Here is a 21823-nt window from a genome sequence, read left to right on the forward strand (position 1 = left end):
GCATATGGCTGCATTTACAGAGCAATAAATATAACGCTATCTTTTCTTTTTTCGACTCTCGGGTCCGTTTGCACGAATGTGAGCTTGACTTTAAACTCGGCTTAACTTACTTTCTGTCTTTTTCTAATTCTTAGAACTAGAAAAAGATGGAAAGAAAGTTAAGCCGAGTTTAAAGTCAAACTGTATGTACATTGGTGCAAACGGACCTCGATCTCGTATTTCCGATTTCTCCCGTTTCTCGAGAGAGATTTCTCCCTTTTGTTCCTGCAGTTTTTCCCCCCCCTTTTCTCGAGCATCTAGTTCGTCGTGACGCGCATTCCCACTGTCACTTTCTCTCTCTCTCTCTCTCTCTCTCTCCCCCTTTTTCACACGATTATGACAATTGCATAATTTTAATGCGCGACTCGAAGACATTTATCTCTCTTCAACTAGAAACACCTTTATGAACAGAGTGACGTCAGCGGTCGATACTGCTTTTCTCGAACTGCCAACTTGTATCCTACACCTTGCGATAAGGATATCTACTTATGTCTTGTTCGAGCCAGATAAAAGTACATAAGAGCGAGCCCGAGGCCGTTCGACAAAACGAAGCCGTTCTTTTTTTTATTTCGAGCGTTCGCCTTTGCAATTGGACACCTCTGATAACGCTTGAAAATGGAAGAATTTAATTTTACTCCGCAGAATTTTTTTATTCTATTAGTCGAAACAACGCGATTGCCGTAATTCGCAATGGTCTCGCAGCTCTAAATACATGAAAGTGTCTGGGGCGATAAATCAATCGTGGTAATTGAAATAAGAAACGACAGAGATACGAGATATCTTAAAACGCCGTGAAATATATAATTGAACGCATTTTTTTTACGCTCATAACTATTCAAGTGCGATTATTTTTTTTCAACGACAGGGAAGAAAATATAAATTTCTAACTCCGAGCGTAAATTTATCATTTATCCGTAATTTTCTTCGCGGAATATTCTCTCGTTAGAAGGTTTAGTATATTTTACCCTGAGTTACTAGCCGAGAATCAAAGATACTGAATCTAAAGCGCGCTTAAATTAGCGACGTCGCGACTTCGCATGCAAATGTGTTTGCTCTCTCAGGTGAGGCCACGTAACTCACGGGAGACGCGACAAACACTTTTATCTCGGCCCGCGATTGCGATGTATAAATTTCCATGTGGTAAATCCATGAGACGCTCATCGACGACGACGACACCGTATCGTGCACGCTCCGCATGAAATTTTAATCGTACCGGAGCCCTCGGCTTCGGTATGCGCGCTAATAACTGCTTACGCATCACAGTGATACGATATCGAAATATTAATGGCATGGATGAATAACGATTAATAAACAGATCCGTAAATTTCGAGACGTTTTTTTTTTCGAAGGCCTGAATTGACGTCGCACGACCGACGCATGCGATTCCGATTATAAATTCGTTGAACATACTTAGAAAGCGCGACGTAAAATCGTCCGATAAATTTATCCCGAATAACTTTCACTCGTCTCAATAAATGCAATTTGCCATTCTTCCCATCCGCTTTCTTAGAGTTTAATTTAATCGATTAATTTTTTTTGTTTTTATGCATCCTGTAGGCAATGTATCTCTTTCCTGCAGATTTTTTTTTTCAAGTTTAAGAATGCAAGATTGCAATATACGGTGTGCAAAAAAAAATTCGTTATTCATGCCATGTCCACTCAAAAAAAAGTTATGTATGTTTAAATCGTTTCTTCAACTTGGGTTTTTTTTTTAATTGAAGTGAAAATATCTTTGAGGAAAATAAAAATTTATTTGATTTCAAGAAACGACACTGGCTTTTTTAAAGTAAATAAGATACTTGTTTAAATATTTGTTCAATTTAAACAAATAGATATTTGATACAGATCTCTATTTCTGAAGCAAAATTATTCTTTCCGCGTGCACGCATACAGACATACGTACAAATCTTCCAGTATTTGTTTCTACTAGAGGCAATCGAGTGAAAATTTATATTCTGCTTTTAATGATCGAGAATAATATGCTTCATTCTAACGAACGAAAATTTCTATCGGTATTCATCGTAACGGAATCCCATCGAACGGTCCATGGATGCCACACGAGGGCACAGTGCCGTCTCTGTTCCATGTTATCTCACCGATCGCGCGATCAGACAGAGCTTCACGTCCGACTCGATCACTTCGTCTTCTGAGCATTACCATCGCGGGGACTCATCGTCTCGCCACGTGCACGAAAATCGACACCGCGTCGATTCGCACAACGAACAGCCGTTGTTGCTTACTCGTTCACACTTGGTTGCTTGTATCGGGATCGACAGTTGAGTCATAAATATAAAAGAAAATATAGAGCTATAATTTAAGAATCTCTTTATATCGTTTCGAGAAACAAAATAATTCATAAAAGTGTGGAAAAGTTTGGAGCCAACAATAAGCTTTTAAAATTGAATGAATAATTTTAATTCACGTGTTCGTTGTATTTATTTCTGAGAACTGTGATATTATGACATAACTGCGCATTTTTCTGAGCGTTTCACACTTCGTTTCTTCTCTTTGTTGACTTGAATTTCTGCTCCCTGCGCAGCATTTTCACTTTTCCCTCATTCCCAATGTGAGATAGCCTTGCAGAGAGCGAAATCTAAGATTTTAAATCGTGTAGAGGCGATTATGCGGGAAATCTGGCGCGAACTGCAGCTTATCGTACATTTTTACTCGAGGCCATTGTATAGCGGCTCATATACCCGCTGACGAGAGAGCTCGAGGGACCGCGTCGTCGAGGAGTGTCGTATTTCCGTCGGCCGGAAAAACGCATACCGGTTTGCCCCGGGCGGAGGTTCGGGCGCACGTGCAAATATACAACCTACCCGGGTCCCCGGCATGTGCTCCTGCGGAATATGGGACCCCATATCGCGGACGAGTGAGTTTACGGCATATGCGATCGATGTCGTCTACCTTTCAATTTAATTTCTTCTTCAAATTTTTAATATCGAAACACCCTTGTTCGGAATTTCTTTAAAAATAAGTTTATCAAAAAAGATTTTAGATTCTTACACGAAGAGAGCGGTTTTATTTATTTATTTTTTTAATTTGTACATTAGGGTGGTCCTTATTTTCAAACTGGACACATTTTTATGCAGGATAATTTTTTTTTATAAATAAGTATTTCTTATAAAATTTGGGGCCAATTTGTAAACATCTCAATGGAGCTCAAAATTCAAAATAATTGTACAAGTGTCACAGCTTGTTTGCAAAAATATTGGACTTATTGTTAGTACAAAAAATATTCGGGAGAGGTTAAATAAACCATATTTATAGACTGTAGTTTAATATTTTATTATTTAATTAATTTTATTATTTAATAATTAAATTGAATTATGTTTATGATATAGAAAATGGAATTATAATGTACAATAAACACTTTGATCTGTGTTTCCGCAATGTGTCTAAAGCAAATTCTGCTTTATTGATCGTTCTAATAAATTTCGGGAATCCGTGACACCGTAGGCTATTAGTCACGTTGTAAGCTATATCATAAATACTTTTACGACTGACGCATCGATAATAACTAAACACGGTCGATAGCAATATATGCCTGTCATTCGACCATCTAGCGAGTGGTAAACAGTTAGGTTTGACGTTTCGAACATGCCATTCCATCCTGCTCCTCGGCTAACTCCTTGCAACGATAAAAATTTCTTTGTTCTCCTCGTCTAGGTACAGTTACGAGTACTTATCGAGAGAGAGAGAGAGAGAGAGAGAGAGAGAGAGAGAAAGAGAGAAGCTACAGTGCCTACGTGCATTTACAAGTATACAAAGCTCATGTAGATTTAGATGTTGGCGTAATTTCGAGAGACAGGTATGAGTAATCAAATCGAGATGGCTGCACATAATGAGGGAGCGTGGTATATACGGAATATGGCAGAGAAAAGATTTATCTACTTCGCGGCTCGCATTGCGAAGGCAAGGAGACCTTTCGGCCACCGGGTACATACCATATGTCGACCGTATGAGAAAACTGGTCGACCGGTGAGACGTCTGCGGATTCCGTGTGGCCTCCTTAAGCAGCTCCTCCGCTTCTCTCTTCTCCTTCCCTTCCCCCCGATCGTGCCATCCTCGACGGCGACGAGGCGCGTACCCGTTCCCAAGAGCTCGACGGCTCTGGTCTCTCCCGTCCCACCAACCCACCCGGGCAATTATCTCTCTCCCTCTCTTTGTCTCTCCTTCCTCTCTGATCGAAAATCAACGCGATTCCAAGTGATCGAAGCGCGTCAAAGGGCAATCGACTGTGTAGCAGCCGCTCGGAGATTGCTAATCCATGCGATTACCGCGATCGGCTCTTACCTCTAACCCTCTCCTTGTGTTAAGTGCGCATGGAGTTGGCGATTCAATTAACGAATCCGCTAATTGACATTTCGCAGATGCATTCACTTGAGACGATTACATTCATTTAAGACGTTGAATTCGTTAGATCGTATTTCGCGCTCGATCGTGAAGCTCGGAAAAAATATGAATTAACAGCTCGTAATAGCACAGACTAACAAAAATATTGCAAAATATTGTTACAATTACATTCGGCAATATTGCAGCAACAATATAATGTTCGCTTCAGAAATATTGATACATAATGCTGCAGCTATTAATATTATATATGTTGTTACAATGTTGCTGCAACATTACATTATTAATATTTCTGAAATGGACAGTTTACTATTGCTGCAATGTTGCTGAAAAATTATGTTTTTATTAATATTCGTATAATATTCTAGGAATATTGTAGCATTTACATGGGATATTTGCTCGTCAGAATTGTATATTTTACACGAGGCGCCCCCGTCGTCAGATGTAATAAGAATGTGCAAATTAGCGCATTTACGTTTCAAAGATTTGCGTCAGTCACGTGTAATTTGATTTGAGGTACCATCCAGCGTTATTAAATTTGAGCCTCGCGCATCCCACGTGCGTCCGTGATCTCTCTCGGTCTCGGGCAGCGGCCTATTCCGCAAGTGGCCCGCAATTACGCTCTTTAAAAGGCGACGGCGCGGATCACGCGGAGAGAATTCGCGGCGAGGAGAATTCCTCAATGGCCGACGAATGCGGCGGCCCAAGTACGACCTCTAGGCTGCACTTACGACTCGTTGGCCCTTCGAGTATAGTCCGGCGAGGCGGCCGCCTAAGAAAAGCCTTGGTCGGACGACGAGAGCAGGAAAGAAAGAGAGAAGGGATGGGGACAGAGTTACACGGGAGGGGACGATCGTGCCGAATGCTCGTGTATTCAGCAGTATTCAGTACTCGATGCACCGTCGCGTGGTATGCGTCGTCGTCGTCGTCGTCGTCGCTGCTGATGCTCTACGACCGCTTCACTCGAGCGTTCTCGTCGAGCGTTCTTCCCCGAACGTCGTCCGGGATATCGTCGTCGGGACGCGGCCCCGCCCGGGAATTGTCCACCGGGACGAAATTATTAATCGGGGGCGATACGCATTCGTGAGAAGGAACGACGCCCGTCCTCCTTCTCGCTCCGATTGAAATTCCGATCGTTCTTCGAGGACCGTCCGTCGACTCGCGCGAGCGTCGTCCTTGGGGATCCTTGAGAGGTCCGCGCCATCGCAAGGACACTGGGGCGTCCTTCCGCGGCGTGCCCGGCGAAACGTCTCGCGGTCGTTGGCCGAATCCGAGAGAGCAACAAGTGGTCGCCACGCGACGAGACTAGAACGTCTTCTCGGTCTCCGGGGTCGCGCCTCGTTCCTTCCTTCCGACGAGGAGGAGGAGGAGGAGGAGGAGGAGGAGGAGGAGGAGGAGGCGAAGGAAGAGACATCGAGGAAAAAAGTGGCTCGAGGTCGCTCGCTTCACGCACGAATCTCGGAATTCCTCGACGAGCGCGCGCCACGCGATACGGCGACCGAGGCTCGCTCCTGTTGTGTAACGTTGCCGTCGCCATCGGCGCATCCTGAAACGGAAGGATAACGAGAGAAAGCCGGCTTCTGGACCGTGACCGAGGCACCGCCGCTCTCAGACGCGAAGATGCTGCTCGGTAAAATTGCCGAAGCGGCGGCGTTTCTTATGCGACGAAACACGCCGGAGGCTGAACGCATCGGAAGACGCACCTGGATGCGTTCCGAGATGGGATTGCAGTCGCGTGACGGACGTGGGAATCTAATCAATGTATTCTAATGCTCGTCGCGTAGATCGAGTGAATCGGAGGTTGTTTCTCGACGAGAAGATAAAAGGATTTTCTATCTGTTATATGATCGTGTGAATTGATGCATTTCGAATTTTCGCTTCCATTGTTCGGGCTGTTCGTAGATTCGCACGTAAATTTAATGACTTTTGAGTGTCGTTCGAACACAGTTGAGGAACTCTCGTTGCAAATTTCGGAATCTTTGTAGCGAGAAGCTACTTACACAAATATTAATTATCTATCTCTATCTAAATAGATGGATGATGGTAGCGGGACTGTGACGTACGATTTTGCGATCGCCCCTCAAAGTGACTAATCGCGTGGATTAAGTGCTCCCCAATGTGGGTCGACAATAAGGGTTCTAAGTGAATCGTTGAAGTGCACTGCGAAGGAATCTCTGCGAAGTGCTAATTTAGATCTTTTCTTTTGCAAACGTGACAGAAAGCTACGTATCGATTTAAGAAACATTTTTAAAGGGGCTCTCCGGCGGCGCACGTGCGATCAGAACGTCCACCTTCGTCGTTCAGTCGTCTCGTCGTACGCCGACATACTCGCGTCCTTCGCGGGAACATCTAATCGGGAGACAGGACTCTGCTATCGAACGCCTCCGCGCTCGCGATAGTCGCCGGCGACTCGTATCCGTGACCTAGCGACGATTACGTTCGTTACGTCGTAACCGGAGGAGACAGGATGACGGTCGTGCCGTCCCGCTCGCTTTCCTTTTCCTGTCCAAGTTCTGGATACACCCGTTAACGGGAACGGCCGACGATGTCATCGTTCGTGGACGGCGTGGAGGGTCGTTCCAGGTCGTAGGCGTTCCGCCTCGTCGACGAGATTCGGATCTAAAAAAAGAATCATTCCGTTTCGCGTTTTTCTTTCCTCTCGCGGACTCTCGAAGTCGGAGTCTCCTCGTTCTACGAGAAACGGGATCGTCTGAATTACGCGGTGACCAGTCGAGTGACCATGATGAAGTTCAAATCGCTGTTTCGCAGAGGACAGCCCAGTCAGCAGCAGCAGCAGCAGCAGCAGCAGCAGCAACAACAACAATCGGCGCAACAGCAGCAATCGGCGTCGCTGCGCCAGGCGCCGAGTGCCTCCTCGCTGGAGGCGAAGAGCGACGTTTCGTCGACCGGGAACAACTGGGCCGGCTCCCTGGGCAACAAGGAGCCGGCCAGGCCCACGAAAGCGACGACGGCGTCGAAGGGCCCCGCAAAGGCCTCCAGGATGCAGGAGCTGGAGCGCGAAGTCGAGGCCCTGCGTAAGGATCGTGTACGTCTCGAGGCGAACCTGCGTGATGCGGCCTCCGATGCTCAGAATCTGCGTGAGCTGCGTGCCGAGCTAGCTTCCCTCAAGGTGAGCATCTAAACAATCGAGCATTAGCTCGACAAATAATTTCTGATTATTCAAGAGCAACTGTTATATATATATTTTTTTTTACATAATATCTGCTACATGAATGTTGCGTGATGATCATTCACAGAAGTCGTTTCTGGTCACTCGTTCGTTCGTTCGTTCCCTACACGGAAAGAATAATTTTGCTGAAATACAGATCTAAAAATAATTATGTTGAATCATTGAAAAATTTATATTGAACGTTTGAGTTGGTTGCTAAAATGTTTTGTAGCAGTGTCATCACGCTCGAACGTCTTACATATTTATTTTTGATAGTCCAAAATAAAATTATTTTCTGATCTGCATCTAGCTAAATTTTCAAATACTACAGTAACATTATTCTGTTGCTATACCTGGGTGTGGCATATACGCAACATGGAAAAAAAATTAGTATCAAACTAACAATCATATTCTCATAAGCATATGAATAAGAATATATCATTGTTGATTTGATAATAATTTGTTTTCTGCGTAGATTGGATTTTAAAGATTAATTATCTTCATTATTCCTTTCAACGTGGCTTTTGAATTATTTTTCTTAAAATTAAAAGCGATAAACGATCATCGTTCTTTGCGTATTATTTTTATTATGCAACGTAACCGACAGCATCAAGTGCGCGTAATGTTATTTTGTTCTCGTACTCTCTCATCTCCAAGATTCCTCACTCAAGTGGGTCAACGGAAGCTTAAATTCGTCCCGATGGCGAAAGGGTTCAAAGAGGTTCTTTCCTTATCGGAAGTGAAAGGTCGGCTGATATAAATAAATGTGTCATGAACATCTCCACACAATCCGGTATTATTCTACAATAATGCCTCGCGTTCTTCTCCTCGTTTTGTACTGCGCGACTGAAATAAACTTTAGCATGTTATTTCGGATGTGTTTACCTTGATATACAGGAAAGCAGACTCTTCTTCTTGTTTATTTTATGTTTAGTGTAGTTATGACTTTAAGCTAAAAATTTAAAGCACTTCTAATCTAATACGTTTCTTTATTAAAATTTAATTATCTTATTTGTAAAATTAAACGAAAATTTGATTGATCAAATAATTTTGCTAGAATTAAACCGTATCTAGGATTTCAATCAGAGGCTGACCAAAATTCATCTTCACAGTAAATTTATCAAAGATAGTTATACTGATGTCAGTTTTCGAGGATCTTCAACCAACTTCTTCTTTTTTATCGCATCATTTTTCACACTTAGCATACATAGTGCATTGAGGCGATTTTTTGACATTGATAACAGCAGTCAGATTTTCACCTTTTGTATGAGAGACCTTTCAATGGCATTCGCGTGTACAATTGAACTAAGGAAATATGCAGGCTATATTTCATCGCTGAGAAGAAAGTTAACTTCTTTTAACACTTCTAATAAATTCTCTTTCAATTTTTTTTATCTTTCCCAGTAGTTCAGTTCCCCTCTTGAGTGGCCCCCAGATGTCATTTTATTCTTAATGTTTAAATGTTAGACAAGGATAAAATGATACCTAGGGGACATTCAGGAGGGAATTCGAACACACCCCAAAAAATAAAATGAAAACCGCGTTGGCTAAAGAACATTCAATTTTTCGTCAGAATCATTTTCATAATTTAGGAGACAAGCGTCCTGCCATGCTTTCCTCGCATACGCCCATGAAATGTGTTGAATGAATTCAGTTCGCAGCTGTACGATTTACTGCGAGGAAAATATGTTTTCCGCGCAGTTCCAACGCAATGTATCATTCGTACTCCATTTCTGTCGGCTGAAAAATAATGACGCGTGGAATGCAAGGCGCATTTAGCGCCTTGTGCGTCGCAAAATGCGCTCGATAAATGAATTATACCGCGTCGCACCGTCGCGGTCGCTCTGATTCATCTGCAGTTGACGTTGACGCCCCGCATAATTCCTTCCCTTTCCCCCTTGCGTAAGTGAGCGTCGTACCTAGCGTGCACGTTGCACACGTGCATACCTGCGTCGCTCCCTCTCTCCCCTCCTTTCGCGGGGGTTTTTTTTCCGCGTACCGTAGAAGGAAGACAACATAAGGCACGGTCGAGGACGACTGCCATACGGCTGTAAAAATATCCGCTTTGCATCTAAATTGCACTTAAATAGATCGATCCAGTAAGAGATACGCTTTTATTTCCCTTCTTATTTAGATTAGCCGGCGTTTTGACGTTACAGGCTGTTTCAAAAATGTATCTGATACAAGAGATTTATTTCGGGATCAAGTTAACTTTGAAGATTAGATTTTGGTTCCTTCAAAATTTATTCGAGAATTAGTCTTTCAATTTTTTTAATCTTATATTAATCGTTTTCATGCCGAATGTCCATTTATGTTAAAGATGATTTGGCTATACAATGCGAGCTAATTAAAAGTTCGAAATTTTAAATACTACAGGCTTCTCTAGGTTTATTCTTTTTTTTTCTAACCGTACAGTTTTAGTCGCGAATGTCCGAATTTTGGTCCTAAACTAGTTGCAAAGAAGAAAACAATAAAAAATTAGATTTATATTTATAATGGTTTTTGCAGCGTAAATTTCTATATCTTACTGCAGCTTTAAATAATTAATTTTTAAATAAGTAGATTTAAATGAATTTTGCATGAATATTTATTGAAGTTTTATTGATATATGTAAAAATTTTGATTCAATCTACTTTGGTAGAAATTGATATATAAATTACGATTTTTTTTGTTGATAAAAATCACGTTTTTCTTGTTTGCTGTTTAATTCATAAGAAAGCGTTTTATTTTTAAATCTCAGAAACTTCTCTACACAAAAGAAAAAATGCTGTTGAATCAACCAATGAAAGTATCAGTTTATAATTGAAAATATCTTGTTAATTCAATAACGGTATTGACGAAGCAAAATGATTGAAATTGAAAGCAATTACAAATATCGATGAATGAATAAAATTTAGATGAATCAACTACTTATTATATTTTCGTTACAGTTCGCGATTCAATTAATTGAGAATCGAATTACGTTTTAATTCATATTACAGCATTTCTCTTCAGTAAAATCTCCACAAATATGTTTTCCTAAAAAATATCGACTCCCGAAAGTTCCTCTAATTATAATCGTAAACAATTTTCAATCTTCGATTGAAAGCGTAATTAATTACAGATTCATTGATTCAGTCATTTATTTTTTTCTCTCAATTAAATATTGAAAATTATTTACGAATAACCGGCCTGAGAATCCCTTTGATATTCTTTGACAATGCTCGGAACGCTGCGTGAAAAACGGATTCCATTATTCTCTCGGATTCCTTTCTACCTGCAAATTGTTGCATTTTGCCATAACCGTCCCTCTTTCACGCTCGTTTCACTCCGACATAAAAATCTGCAGCTATCCTCGCGGAGAATATTACAGTTTTACAAAACCATTTCCGCGGGACGCAGCACCCTGACGCGTCATTCCCCCTCTCCGACGATCGTTGCCAGGACGATTGTAGAACCCTTTTGACCCTTTCCGTTACGCAATCCCGACGAGTTGAATTTTCGACGCTACGGTGGCGAAACGGAAAGTTTCGCGAGTCGGCGTGTTTCCCGTCGCCGTCGCGAACGGGACGCGGGGATCATTTTCGGCTAGCCGCAGCGTCGGAATCTGAACTCGACGGAAATTATACCGGTTTCAGTCCCGGAGTTCGTGTAACCGACATAACCGTTAGAGCATTAGAGCGAGGAAGAGAGAAAGAGAGACGCGGAGGGGTCGAGGGAGCGAACGAGAGAGAGAGAGGGAAAGGGCACGAAGAGTCGTTTTTGCGTGCTCGAAAACGGAGCCAGAGGGCGTAGAGCGCAGCGGGGATGTTTACGCAGGAAGAGAGCCGGGGAGGCCGAGCGAATCCGATATGAAAAAGCGTTGCTTCTCATCACCCACGGTAAAGCCCGCGCGCATAATTTCGCGTAGTTGGAGCCGCGCACCGTCCCCGTCCACGCGCGATCGCCGTCCGCGTACGCCCGCGAAGTTCCGCGAGTTCCGACCTACCGGCGCCGTCCGCGTCGTATACGCTCCTTACGCTCGCTCGACTCTAACCTCGAAGCCGGATTGGCTCCGTTTCTTCGTTCCCCCTTGGTCCCCCTTCTCCCGTCGGCGCGATATTTACGAGACGTCTCGCTCTTCAGCGGCGTCGTTCCACGCTGGCATGTGTTTTTCTGCAAGCAGGAACGAGACCGCGAATGTTATGATTGCCAGCATCATCACCGTTTTTTTATGAGTCTCTGCAGTCGCGCAGTGTCGTATCGTAGGATATTCCAGTCCCTGTGTGCAAAACGAGGCCGTGATATAAATATAACTGTTGAACGTTGGTTTACAGTCGTAATTAAATAATTACATTGTTGTTTCGGTGTAGATACTCCAGAGCCTGATTTTGCCTTGAAAAACCGCATCTGTGTCTCGAAATTGCTTTACTAGAGAGTTGTTAGTCAATGATTTTCACGTTATTTGTCGTTTTGATAAACAGGAGCAGCATAGTCTGGAGCTAGAGCGTCTTACCGAGGAGAACGAGGCTCTTCGCGCTCGTCTCAGGGACGTGGCGCACTCTCCACTGTCAGACTCGGAGAAGCAACAGTTGTTGCTAGATGCCTCGAGGCTCCACAACTCTGCGCCAGCCTCCATCGCCATTCCCCAGGACGATGGTTCGGCACACAATACCAGTACACCTCAGGAAGGAGCTCAGTGCACCACGCCGGACTGGGACAAGCACTCCTCCAGCTCGATGTCCGAGGTCTCGGTCGCGTGCCTGCAGGACAGGATCTTGCAAATGGAGGAAACGCATTATTCTACAAATGAGGAATTACAGGCGACTATTCAGGAATTGAGCGACTTGCAGGTATGCCTTGATTTGTTAGTATTGAAGGAGACATCATATAGAGATGAGCGAATACAAACTTTAATGAATTAATGCTATTAATCACACAGGCACAACTGACAGAGTTGCAAGCGGACAATGAGAGGCTAACGGAGGAAAAGGGAGTCCTTTTGGAATCACTATGCCGTCAGACGGAGAAGCTGGAAGACTCTCGTTCCAAGGTTGACACTTTGCAGGGGTTACTTTTAAGGGAGGAACAGCCGCAGGAAGCATCTAAGGGTTACAATACAGAGAGGGAACAGAAACTTGTGGACCTTCTGAAAGTGAGTGCACTAAATTTATACGTGTAAACGCGAAATGGCGACCGATTACTGATTACTCATACTGTTACAGAGTGCGCAAGAGGAACGAGAGACTCTGCTTCAAAAGCAGGAAGAGCTGACCAGTGAATTGAAGAGTCTGAGAGCGACCGCTGACGCTAGTGCGGCGGAGACTGAACGTCTGACGAAATGTGTCGAGTTACTAGAAGCGTCGGTGGACGCGGTGAACGTCGAACGGAAGCAGCTGGACATGGAATTGGCAGAGGCCAGGCAGGAAGGCGCGAATCGCAGTATAGAGATCAGTAGATTGGCAACTCTTTTGGATAACGCGCGGGCGAAGATCGAAGAGTTGGAACAATCGAGACAGCTGGAGAACAAGAGCGAGGCGGACGAATTGCTTGATGCGGCCAGAAGGGAGAAAGATACGCTCGAGACGCAGGCGGCGGCGTTGCAGGAACAGTTGGCGCGCTCACATTGCGACCACGATCGGTTGAAGGACCAATACTCACAGCTTCAGGAAGAATATAAAGTACGTTTGTTTTGTATGTGTAGAATAGACACAAATTTTTGAGCTTTTTTGATCAAGAGAGCAACTAGTTTTTCTTAAAACTACAAAAATGTAAAAGTACATTTTTTTTTATGCAAATAATAAATAAGTTCTAATGCAAATAAAATTTCAGGTGGCACGAAATAATGCCAAGTCCGCTATAGACGACTTGGAATACAGGCTGACTCAATTGAAAGACGAGCGACTGTCTGTGAGCACGGAATTGCAGCTCGTCCGAGATTCCTTGGCGGAACTGCAGACGCAGTGTCAACGGCACCTGGAGGATAAACGGGAGCTGAAGGCCGCGTTGAGCGAGGCTCAACGACGAGAACGCGAGGTGCAAACGTGCCAGTACGAGTTGGAGCGCGCGTTGGCCGATGAGCGTAAACTGAGAGAACAGGAGAGCGCTGAGTGGGAGCAGTTCCAAACAGATTTGCTGATGACCGTGCGAGTCGCCAATGATTTTAAGACCGAAGCCCAGAGCGAGTTGGAGCGCGTGGTCATGGAGAACAAGGCGCAGAGAGATAAACTGAGAACGCTGGAGGCACAACTTGATAAACTTAACAAAGGTAAATAAACGGAAACGATCGACTTCTCTTAAAATGAAAACTGTTATGTAATAGTATATTGTAACATGTGACGAACAAGATCGTGAAGATTTAACGATAATAGAGTAAAAAATGTATAATCTATGGTATACTATCACATAATACTTTCTAAAACAAACAGACGAAAAAATTTTGTAAAATCATCGGAAAAAAGGATTACCTAATGAAACAAAATCAATTTGCTGTAAATATTAATTTTCTTTATTTTCTTTATCTATATACATACATACATATATATATATATATATATATATATATATATATATGGTATATATATATATATATAGCTATTTTGTTAATGAAAGTTTTATTAATTTTGTAATTGTTCCTTTTTTCCTCAATTGGACTGCATACTAGATAGCACTGTAGTGAGTTGCAAGGCACTCGATGTCACTAACGGGAATAAAGAGAAATTGGCGAGCGTTTTATTAAAGCGTGGTCGGATGATTCTAAAGAAGCGTTACGACTCAAGGAAGCACGCGTTACGAAATACCTTGTTCAAAGCAACAATGAGCGGCCGGGAATTGTATAAAGCGAGGCTTGAGGACGTCGATACCGTGAATCAAAGCGGACTCGGTTTGCCAAATGATAATCTAGTTACCGCAGCGGGCACGCCGACACTCAAGGAAGCCATCAAATTAGAGGACAAATTGATTTCCGGCGAGGAGATTGAATACTGTCCTGCTTATCACATCGACAGCCAGCATACCGAATGCGTCACGGATGGAACGGTCGAGTGTTCGGCAAACGAGAATTCGAGACAATCGAAAGTCTCAAGGACCGAATCGTCCAAATTTTACTTCGACGACTTTGAATCAGACGGGATTTCTCACAATTCATCTGAAAAATCCCCAATAAATGCGGAAGATTATCCAAAATTGTATATTACCGTTACCGACACGTCCGACAAGGATGCGACGACCAAGAGTTCCTTATTGAAAAGTATTCGCAGTATTCAAAACGTCAACGGAGACTCATACGGCATTAACATTTCGAACAGTCGTTTCTTCGTGCCAAAAGATTACATATTTTCCGGCGTGGAGAGCGCGATGAACGACCTCAAGTTCGAGGTCGATCCGGAAATGGGAAGGTTGTTGCAAAGGAGTTACAGCAGCCCTCAAGTTAACTTGTCTAGTCTAGGCAATGCCAAAGCGAATCTGTCATCTTTAGATGATACATTAGTAGAAACTTCGACTACGCTGAGCGTAGATTTGACGAAACAACCCGCAGATCCAGACTTTAGGAATGCAAAAGCGCTTTCGGATTCGTCCGTTTGTCTGAAATCAAAGGAAAACAGTAATGAGCAAAAGCAATTGTTTTTTAAACATGAATCAAAACCGAGCTGCGAAGTACCTGACTCTATCTTGGATGAGACAACTTTGAAATCAAAAACGATTGCAGAATCACAAACAAGAAATGCTGAGTTATTATACAAATTTAATAACTGTTGCAGTACGCACGATAATAAAGAAAAATCACAGAAAACGAAATACGAGGATCATGAATCTTTTCTTTTAAACGATGAAACAAAAGAACGAGAAGCATCATGTAATAATCAGTTATGGACAGCAGAACACGTGATCATCGATGATGACCAAATTTCAACAAAGCCTTTATGCCTTAATATTGCGCCAGGGGATAAAAAAGTTCTTGATACGCTTGAAGAATCGAAAATATTAAGTTCGCCTGATGAAAATATCGAAATAAAGTCGCCTACGACAAATATAAATGTCACATGTGAGGAAATAAAAAGTTCTCACGACTTACTAAACGTTCCTCTAATGAGACGGAAATCGTATCCGTTGTTAACGCCCTCCGAAATCGCATATAAATCCAAATGTTCCTCGATTCCAGTTGTTTCATTAGACAGGCCAACAGCAGTTTCGAATATTCATTCATTTCAATCATTCGAGGAGAATGAAGCGAAGTCAATCTCGGAATCTTCTGTTAATCAGGTAAATCATACTGGATCGTCAGTGTGTAATAAACAAGTATTACAGTGCTCAAATCCGAGCGAGATAAATCGATTGAATCGCATAAGATTTCTGCAAGGTAGCATACTGTCAAGCGAGAATGATTTTCATATCGAGAAAGTGACTTCTGAAAGTAAGCTTCCTACAATGAGCGAGGAAGTTAAAATGACACAAAGTAATGTGGACTTGGAATCGGATCAACCTCCGTCGTTGGGACGGACGTCATCCTTGAGAGAAAAGTTTGAGACGATCGTAGAAGATGTGGAATTGCGGACGCTGTCGAAACGACGCTCGTATATGAGCGAGTCTTGCGGCCGTAAGTCGCTCTCTTAATATGGGAACCGCTTGCAAAATTCGGCCTGTTGTCCGTCCCGGCTCCCCGATCTAGGCGAGACTTGCGTATCTTCGCATCGCTAGCACCTACATTGCGCCACTCGTGTTGTCCCCTGGTTGACTGTCACTTGGCTTTTTTTGTGTTTTTTGACTTATCGGTATCTTCACACGCTACGATATACTCGCTTACTTATATTTCTATCATGAAGTCATTCTGTCCTTATTGAATTAATCCATATGAGCGTACCATTGTCTATCGTGAATGGAGGAGACTTTCGAAATTGTCCAAGTGTATTAATTACCGATTATCTGTGCTTCATTTTATGTACAAACCATTTTATGGCTTATTGCTTATTATTTGTTCGCAGAATTATTCGTACATAGTGATTCGCTAAGTACTGTAATAAAATATTTGGAAATCTTTCAGCTAATCAAAAAGTGATACAACAACCGCCTACGAGGCCGGCCAGTACGCCGACGGAAACTCAACAATCGGTGTTGACGAGTGTGCAGCAAGAGATTGCTGCTCGTAGAAAGGCGAACATTTCGCGTCAGGATTCGAGGCTTTCTGTAAAATGTCTGATCGAGAGCATCGAAAATGCCACGAAGCAAGCTAAGGCCGGTAAGTGATTATAATACAATTTCAAGTACATTAACGATTGCCAATATACATTGTACGCGATGCTATTTATTCGAAATTGCAACGTGAAATAATAAATAAAAGAATATTTTATTTTATCAAATTTTAATATATTTCAAAAGTAAAAACTCGAAATTAAAAATACCGTTTTGTTTTATTTTAGGACCTGGAAGCCGTAGCAGCTCTACGTCGTCTTTAAATTCGATTGGGACTACAGATATCATGTCTTTGAAGACTCCCCTCAGAGATCAGCAGCAAATCAACAATTTAATCTGCACAGCGAATTCGACAAATAACAATAAAACACAATCTACAATCACAAAAAAACCAGTATCAGGTAATTATCAGTAAAATCTTGCAAACCTATAACACTCGTACAATATAAATTATACGAAATTTTGTGCATTTTGACGTTTTTCGTACTTAATCGTGTACTTTGAATATTGATACACAGAAACAAAATCAACTCCTGTGGTTTTGAGTCCGGGTGAGCTATTGGATTCGGCTGCTTTGAATGCCAAAGCGATCGATTTCGTGCGTCGAAACAGCGTCACTGATCTATCGGAACGTAAAGATCCTCTGTGCGGCTTAGTCAAGAACGGCGGATCCAAGCGTAACGCATTACTCAAATGGTGTCAGAATAAAACAATAGGATACCGGAATATCGATATCACTAACTTCAGCAGTTCCTGGAACGATGGCCTAGCATTGTGCGCGATTCTGCACTCCTATCTGCCGAGAAAGGTACCGTACGACACGTTGACGCCGGTCGAAAAGCGGCGAAACTTCTCGATCGCCTTCTCTGCTGCTGAGAGCGTTGGCATACCAACAACTTTAGTAAGTTGACTGATATATCATCCTTGAATAGTTGTAAAAGTATACATAAGCACAGTATAACTTATTAAAATAATTTATAAAATATTTCAATTGTTGTGCAATTGTACATCTAATTGCTAAGAGTATATCCTCCTATGAAAGTAAATTATTCTTTCCACAGAACATTGGTGAAATGTGTCAACTCGAGCGACCTGATTGGCAACAAGTCATGACGTACGTGACTAGCATTTACAAGCACTTCGAAACGTAACTGATCATCGTTCTATTACATCGCCTGTCAGGCGGTACGTGCTACCATTGAATGCGCTCGGCATTGTGAAGCGAACGAGTAAGAACAATAGCATCTAGTCAAGCAAATTTTATGATGAAAAGAAAGCTATGCAGCAAGAAAGATTCTAAACGTTTATCGAGGATCAGCTGGATCAGCACTGCCTATTAATTTTATCTTCACGCCCCGTACGCGTTGTATATAGTTTCCAATCGGAAAATGTACAAGCCGCTGAAGCATGCAAAAAGTTCGATGGAAGACCAAACACCAAATGGAATTGCCGTTACTATGAGACTGAAAACTTTATATATATATATATATATATATATATATATATATATATATATATACACATATATACATATATATATATTTGCATATATATATGTACACATACACACGCATGCATAACGTGTGCGCTTTATAAGGCACGAGCGAAGTCGGGAAGAATCTTTCGTATGTCGAATGAGAGAGGAGCCAAGTAAAATTGCAAGTTTCGTGAGTAGCTTTCTGCAAACGAAAGTAATAATCGTGTGCGTGCGGTGTTCCTCAAAGGTCCAGCGATACGCGTTCTCACAAAGAGTACACACGCATTGCCTCTGCCTCGTAGTCTTTTGCACCGTTTTTGCAAAGAGTAAATCGGAAGTCGAGTGTATTTGCGTTCCTCTCGTACCGAATATTTTTGTACGTGTATTATTTTTCGAGAGACTTTTTGTAGAGTTTACAAAAAAACGAATGTACAGAACAAAGCGCCTTAATTTAAGAGATCTAATTTATTGCAATTAGTCGCGCATTTAGTGCTCTTACCAAGCGGAGAGGTCCGTCCCCTCCTCCATCCCTACGTCCCCGAGAGAATCGTTTTACGTTTCTACTCTCTTGTTAAGGAAAAAAAGAGCTCTAAAAAAACCATTATGTTGTGCGAGGATTAAGTTCTCTGTGATATAGCAAGATAGCTCCGAGACAGAGATACAGACGTTATCGTTATTGCTACTACTATTATTATACTATTATCGCTATTAATATCGTCCTCATCGTCGTTGTATCATTGTAGACAATACGGATATTGCTGTCTGATGTAAAACAATAAACTTGCCTAATGGATATTTAAGATTCGGATATCCTGAGTGATCCGTATCGCATATCATTTTTTCAACGAAAAAATTTGTTTCTTCTCTCTTCAGCAATATTAGGATAAACAAATTCAGTGTTTGAAATACACGTGTATGTGTTTTACACATTCTTTGAAAATCCTTGCAAGATTTATTTGAAAATAAAATATGCTTATTTCATCGTCAGTATAAAGAAATCAGTCTGTACAGCTTCCATATTTACAGCTTTTTCGTACTTAAAAAAGTATTCAGATAACATACTTCTTCGTTTTGTTTCCATACATTACTAGTTTTGTTAAAAGTTATAAGTTCAATAATTGCACAATAGCGTCTAGTGTCTTGGAATCAGTAGAAAATAATCTCAGCACACTTTACAGCAGTTTGTTGTTGATCGATATTGATAAAGTCCAAATGCATATTTGTATTTAATTCTGTTAAATCTTCTGTTAAATCTGAACATTGTACGTAGGATCGAACGCGCGATCATTTTCACGTAAACTTCGTAATATTGTTTTTATCACGAATCGCTCACGTCCATCTTGTCTTGATCTTTGTCGCCAGCATAGTATTCGTTCGCCGGTTCGACGATCTTGTCCGTGTCTTGTGGATTCTGTCGGGAATCTGGGTCTGGTTCGGGCTGTCTTTCTTCCTCAGGTGGTAACGCATCGCATGGGACGTCCTGCATTTGTACGCTGGGCGAATGTTGAATCATCTTAAGATTGTCACAAACATGCCTTGTGATCGCTTCTAGATACTGCTTACTGTTGGCGTTATCCTGTCTGGTCACGACCTCGGGATGTAGAGTGAAGTCAGGTGCAAAATACTCTAGGTACTCGGTATATGGTAGTTCATTGCTGATCTGTTCGTCCACCAGCAGAGATGTTTCATAGGTCCAACATCTAGCAACGTTTCGCAGAGTGTAACCACCACCGCCAACAGTCAGTAACGGTACGTTCAAGTCCCTCACGAACTTTACGCACTCGCCGTGTCCCTTCGTGCTAAGACTAAAGCAACCGAGTCGATCGTTTGCGAGGGAATCGGCACCGCACTGAAGCACTATCGCCGTTGGCTGGAAGAACTCCATCACGTGGGATATGACGGGCTTGAAGACCTGAATGTATGATGTGTCATCGATACCCTCCTTTAGTGGCACGTTTACGGAATAGTAACGACCGCTCTCGGCACCGATCTCGTACATGTCGCCAGTACCGGGAAAGAAGTAGTTGCCGTACTTGTGGAACGACACGGTCATGACACGATCGGTCAGGTAAAAGGCTTCCTGCACGCCGTCCCCGTGATGTACATCTATGTCAATGTACAACACCCGAGCGCGGTACTTAAGCAATTCCAGGATAGCGATCACAATGTCGTTAATATAACAAAAGCCGGACGCCTCAAATTTCTTTGCGTGGTGCAGCCCGCCGCTCCAGTTGACGGCGATGTCGCAGCAATTGTTGTTCAACTTGGTAGCGCCGTCCAGCGAGGCGCCGGTATACATAGAACAGAAGTCGAAGAGACCATCGAACACGGGACAATCATCTCCCACATTGAAGTGGCTCAGGTACTTGGTGTAACCCTGCAGATTCTGCGGCGTGACGCGTTGCAAGAATTCCACGTAGTCCTCCGAATGGAAGCGACACATGTCGTGGGTGCTGGCACGGTACGGCCGGTAAATCTGCATCTTCCTGTGGAGGCCGTAGTTGAGCACGAGGCTGTGGATCACGGACAGCCGGTGCGGTTTCATGGGATGGCCCGGCCCGTAGTGGAAGTTACCCACCTCCGGGTTGTAGAAGTACGCTACCTTCTTGTTATAACTCATGTCGAGATTATCTGCGCGACGTAAGGTTAGTGAGCGTCACAGTACACGGGGGCATATGTATCCGTGCTCGTCGAGGAAAACGCGAATACACACCTCATATTCCTCCTAGATGTCGAAGAATTCTGTCCTGGTTCGACGATCCTGATGCATTAGCGTCGAATCGGACAGGTTAGGGCAACTAAGAGAACGATGAATTAAAATTTCGTTCTAAATTACCTGTGCCCTTAATGTGGTGACGAAATCCCGTGTTCAACTCTCGTCGAGCTCTTGGTGTTCACTGGCGACTAATTCTGACTAATTCGCATGACTATTTATGAGTATTTTCGTCAAAATGGAACCAAATACCACGAAACGCCAAGTACGTTCGAATCGGTCTTTTCCGTCGCAGACGCGCGAGTACACAAAGGGACGTCGGCAAAAATCGTATCACGTGACCAGCCGAGTGCGAACAATTAAATAACATCGAACTGAAAACCGAAATAGAAAAAAATTGTAGAACTTACAAATTATTTTTTGTTTATGCGCTCAAAAGAAATGCAAAATGCATTGCTATTACTCAATTTTTTTTCTAGAAATATATAAAACATTCAATTTAAATTAGAGTTAGTTTTCATTCAAATTTATGGAGACAGTTTAATGGAACTCTAGGTAAATTTAAGAAATAATTTTCTTTCATAGATAAGATACTATTAAAGACCGATGATATTACGAAAGTTTATTTTGTTATATATATATATGCATATATATTATATATCTGAAAAAGTGCATTGTATCGAATTCTCGAAGTTTTTTATCGCGTATTTTGATTATATGTATTGAGGGGTTAACAAAGTAAAAAATATAAAATTACGTAATATCAAAAATTTTGTAACGCACGCTTGTTTTGTCTATTAAAATAACTATTGAAATTTAAGTGATTAAAAGTCAGAAATTGATAACATTAAGCTTTTTCTCTGTTTCTCTCTCTTATCTATATTTACATCTATATTATCTCTTTATCTCCTTTCAAAACGAAGAT

General features: G+C 42.3%; 2 protein-coding genes across 8 annotated transcripts in view; one reads left to right on the plus strand and one right to left on the minus strand.

Annotated features, from left to right (window-relative positions):
- LOC105198929 (cytospin-A) overlaps window positions 1-19031 on the plus strand; it is a 55230-nt gene extending 36199 nt beyond the window's left edge. For 6 of the 7 annotated variants that reach the window (XM_011165786.3, XM_039458153.1, XM_011165788.3 and 3 more), the window contains 10 exons: window positions 7162-7522; window positions 12004-12372; window positions 12462-12674; window positions 12745-13200; window positions 13352-13787; window positions 14184-16115; window positions 16560-16754; window positions 16936-17109; window positions 17227-17609; window positions 17770-19031. In XM_011165786.3, the coding sequence (XP_011164088.2) occupies window positions 7162-7522; window positions 12004-12372; window positions 12462-12674; window positions 12745-13200; window positions 13352-13787; window positions 14184-16115; window positions 16560-16754; window positions 16936-17109; window positions 17227-17609; window positions 17770-17859 (4609 nt within the window). In that variant the 3' untranslated portion in view covers window positions 17860-19031. Of the gene's footprint in view, window positions 1-7161; window positions 7523-11058; window positions 11422-12003; window positions 12373-12461; window positions 12675-12744; window positions 13201-13351; window positions 13788-14183; window positions 16116-16559; window positions 16755-16935; window positions 17110-17226; window positions 17610-17769 lie in introns of those variants that run through there. The other variant, XM_011165790.3, reaches the window with a different exon arrangement.
- An 86-nt stretch (window positions 19032-19117) lies between these two features.
- Window positions 19118-21221, minus strand: LOC105198928 (histone deacetylase 3). The gene is made up of 2 exons (XM_011165784.3): window positions 20899-21221; window positions 19118-20816 (listed from the first exon to the last, which is right to left on the minus strand). The coding sequence occupies exon 2, from the start codon at window positions 20803-20805 to the stop codon at window positions 19504-19506; it is 1302 nt and encodes a 433-aa protein (XP_011164086.1). The 5' UTR covers window positions 20806-20816; window positions 20899-21221; the 3' UTR covers window positions 19118-19503.
- Window positions 21222-21823: the final 602 nt, after the last annotated feature.

The sequence above is a fragment of the Solenopsis invicta genome, chromosome 15 (genome assembly GCF_016802725.1).
Source record: "Solenopsis invicta isolate M01_SB chromosome 15, UNIL_Sinv_3.0, whole genome shotgun sequence".
NCBI classification, from domain to species: domain Eukaryota; kingdom Metazoa; phylum Arthropoda; class Insecta; order Hymenoptera; family Formicidae; genus Solenopsis; species Solenopsis invicta.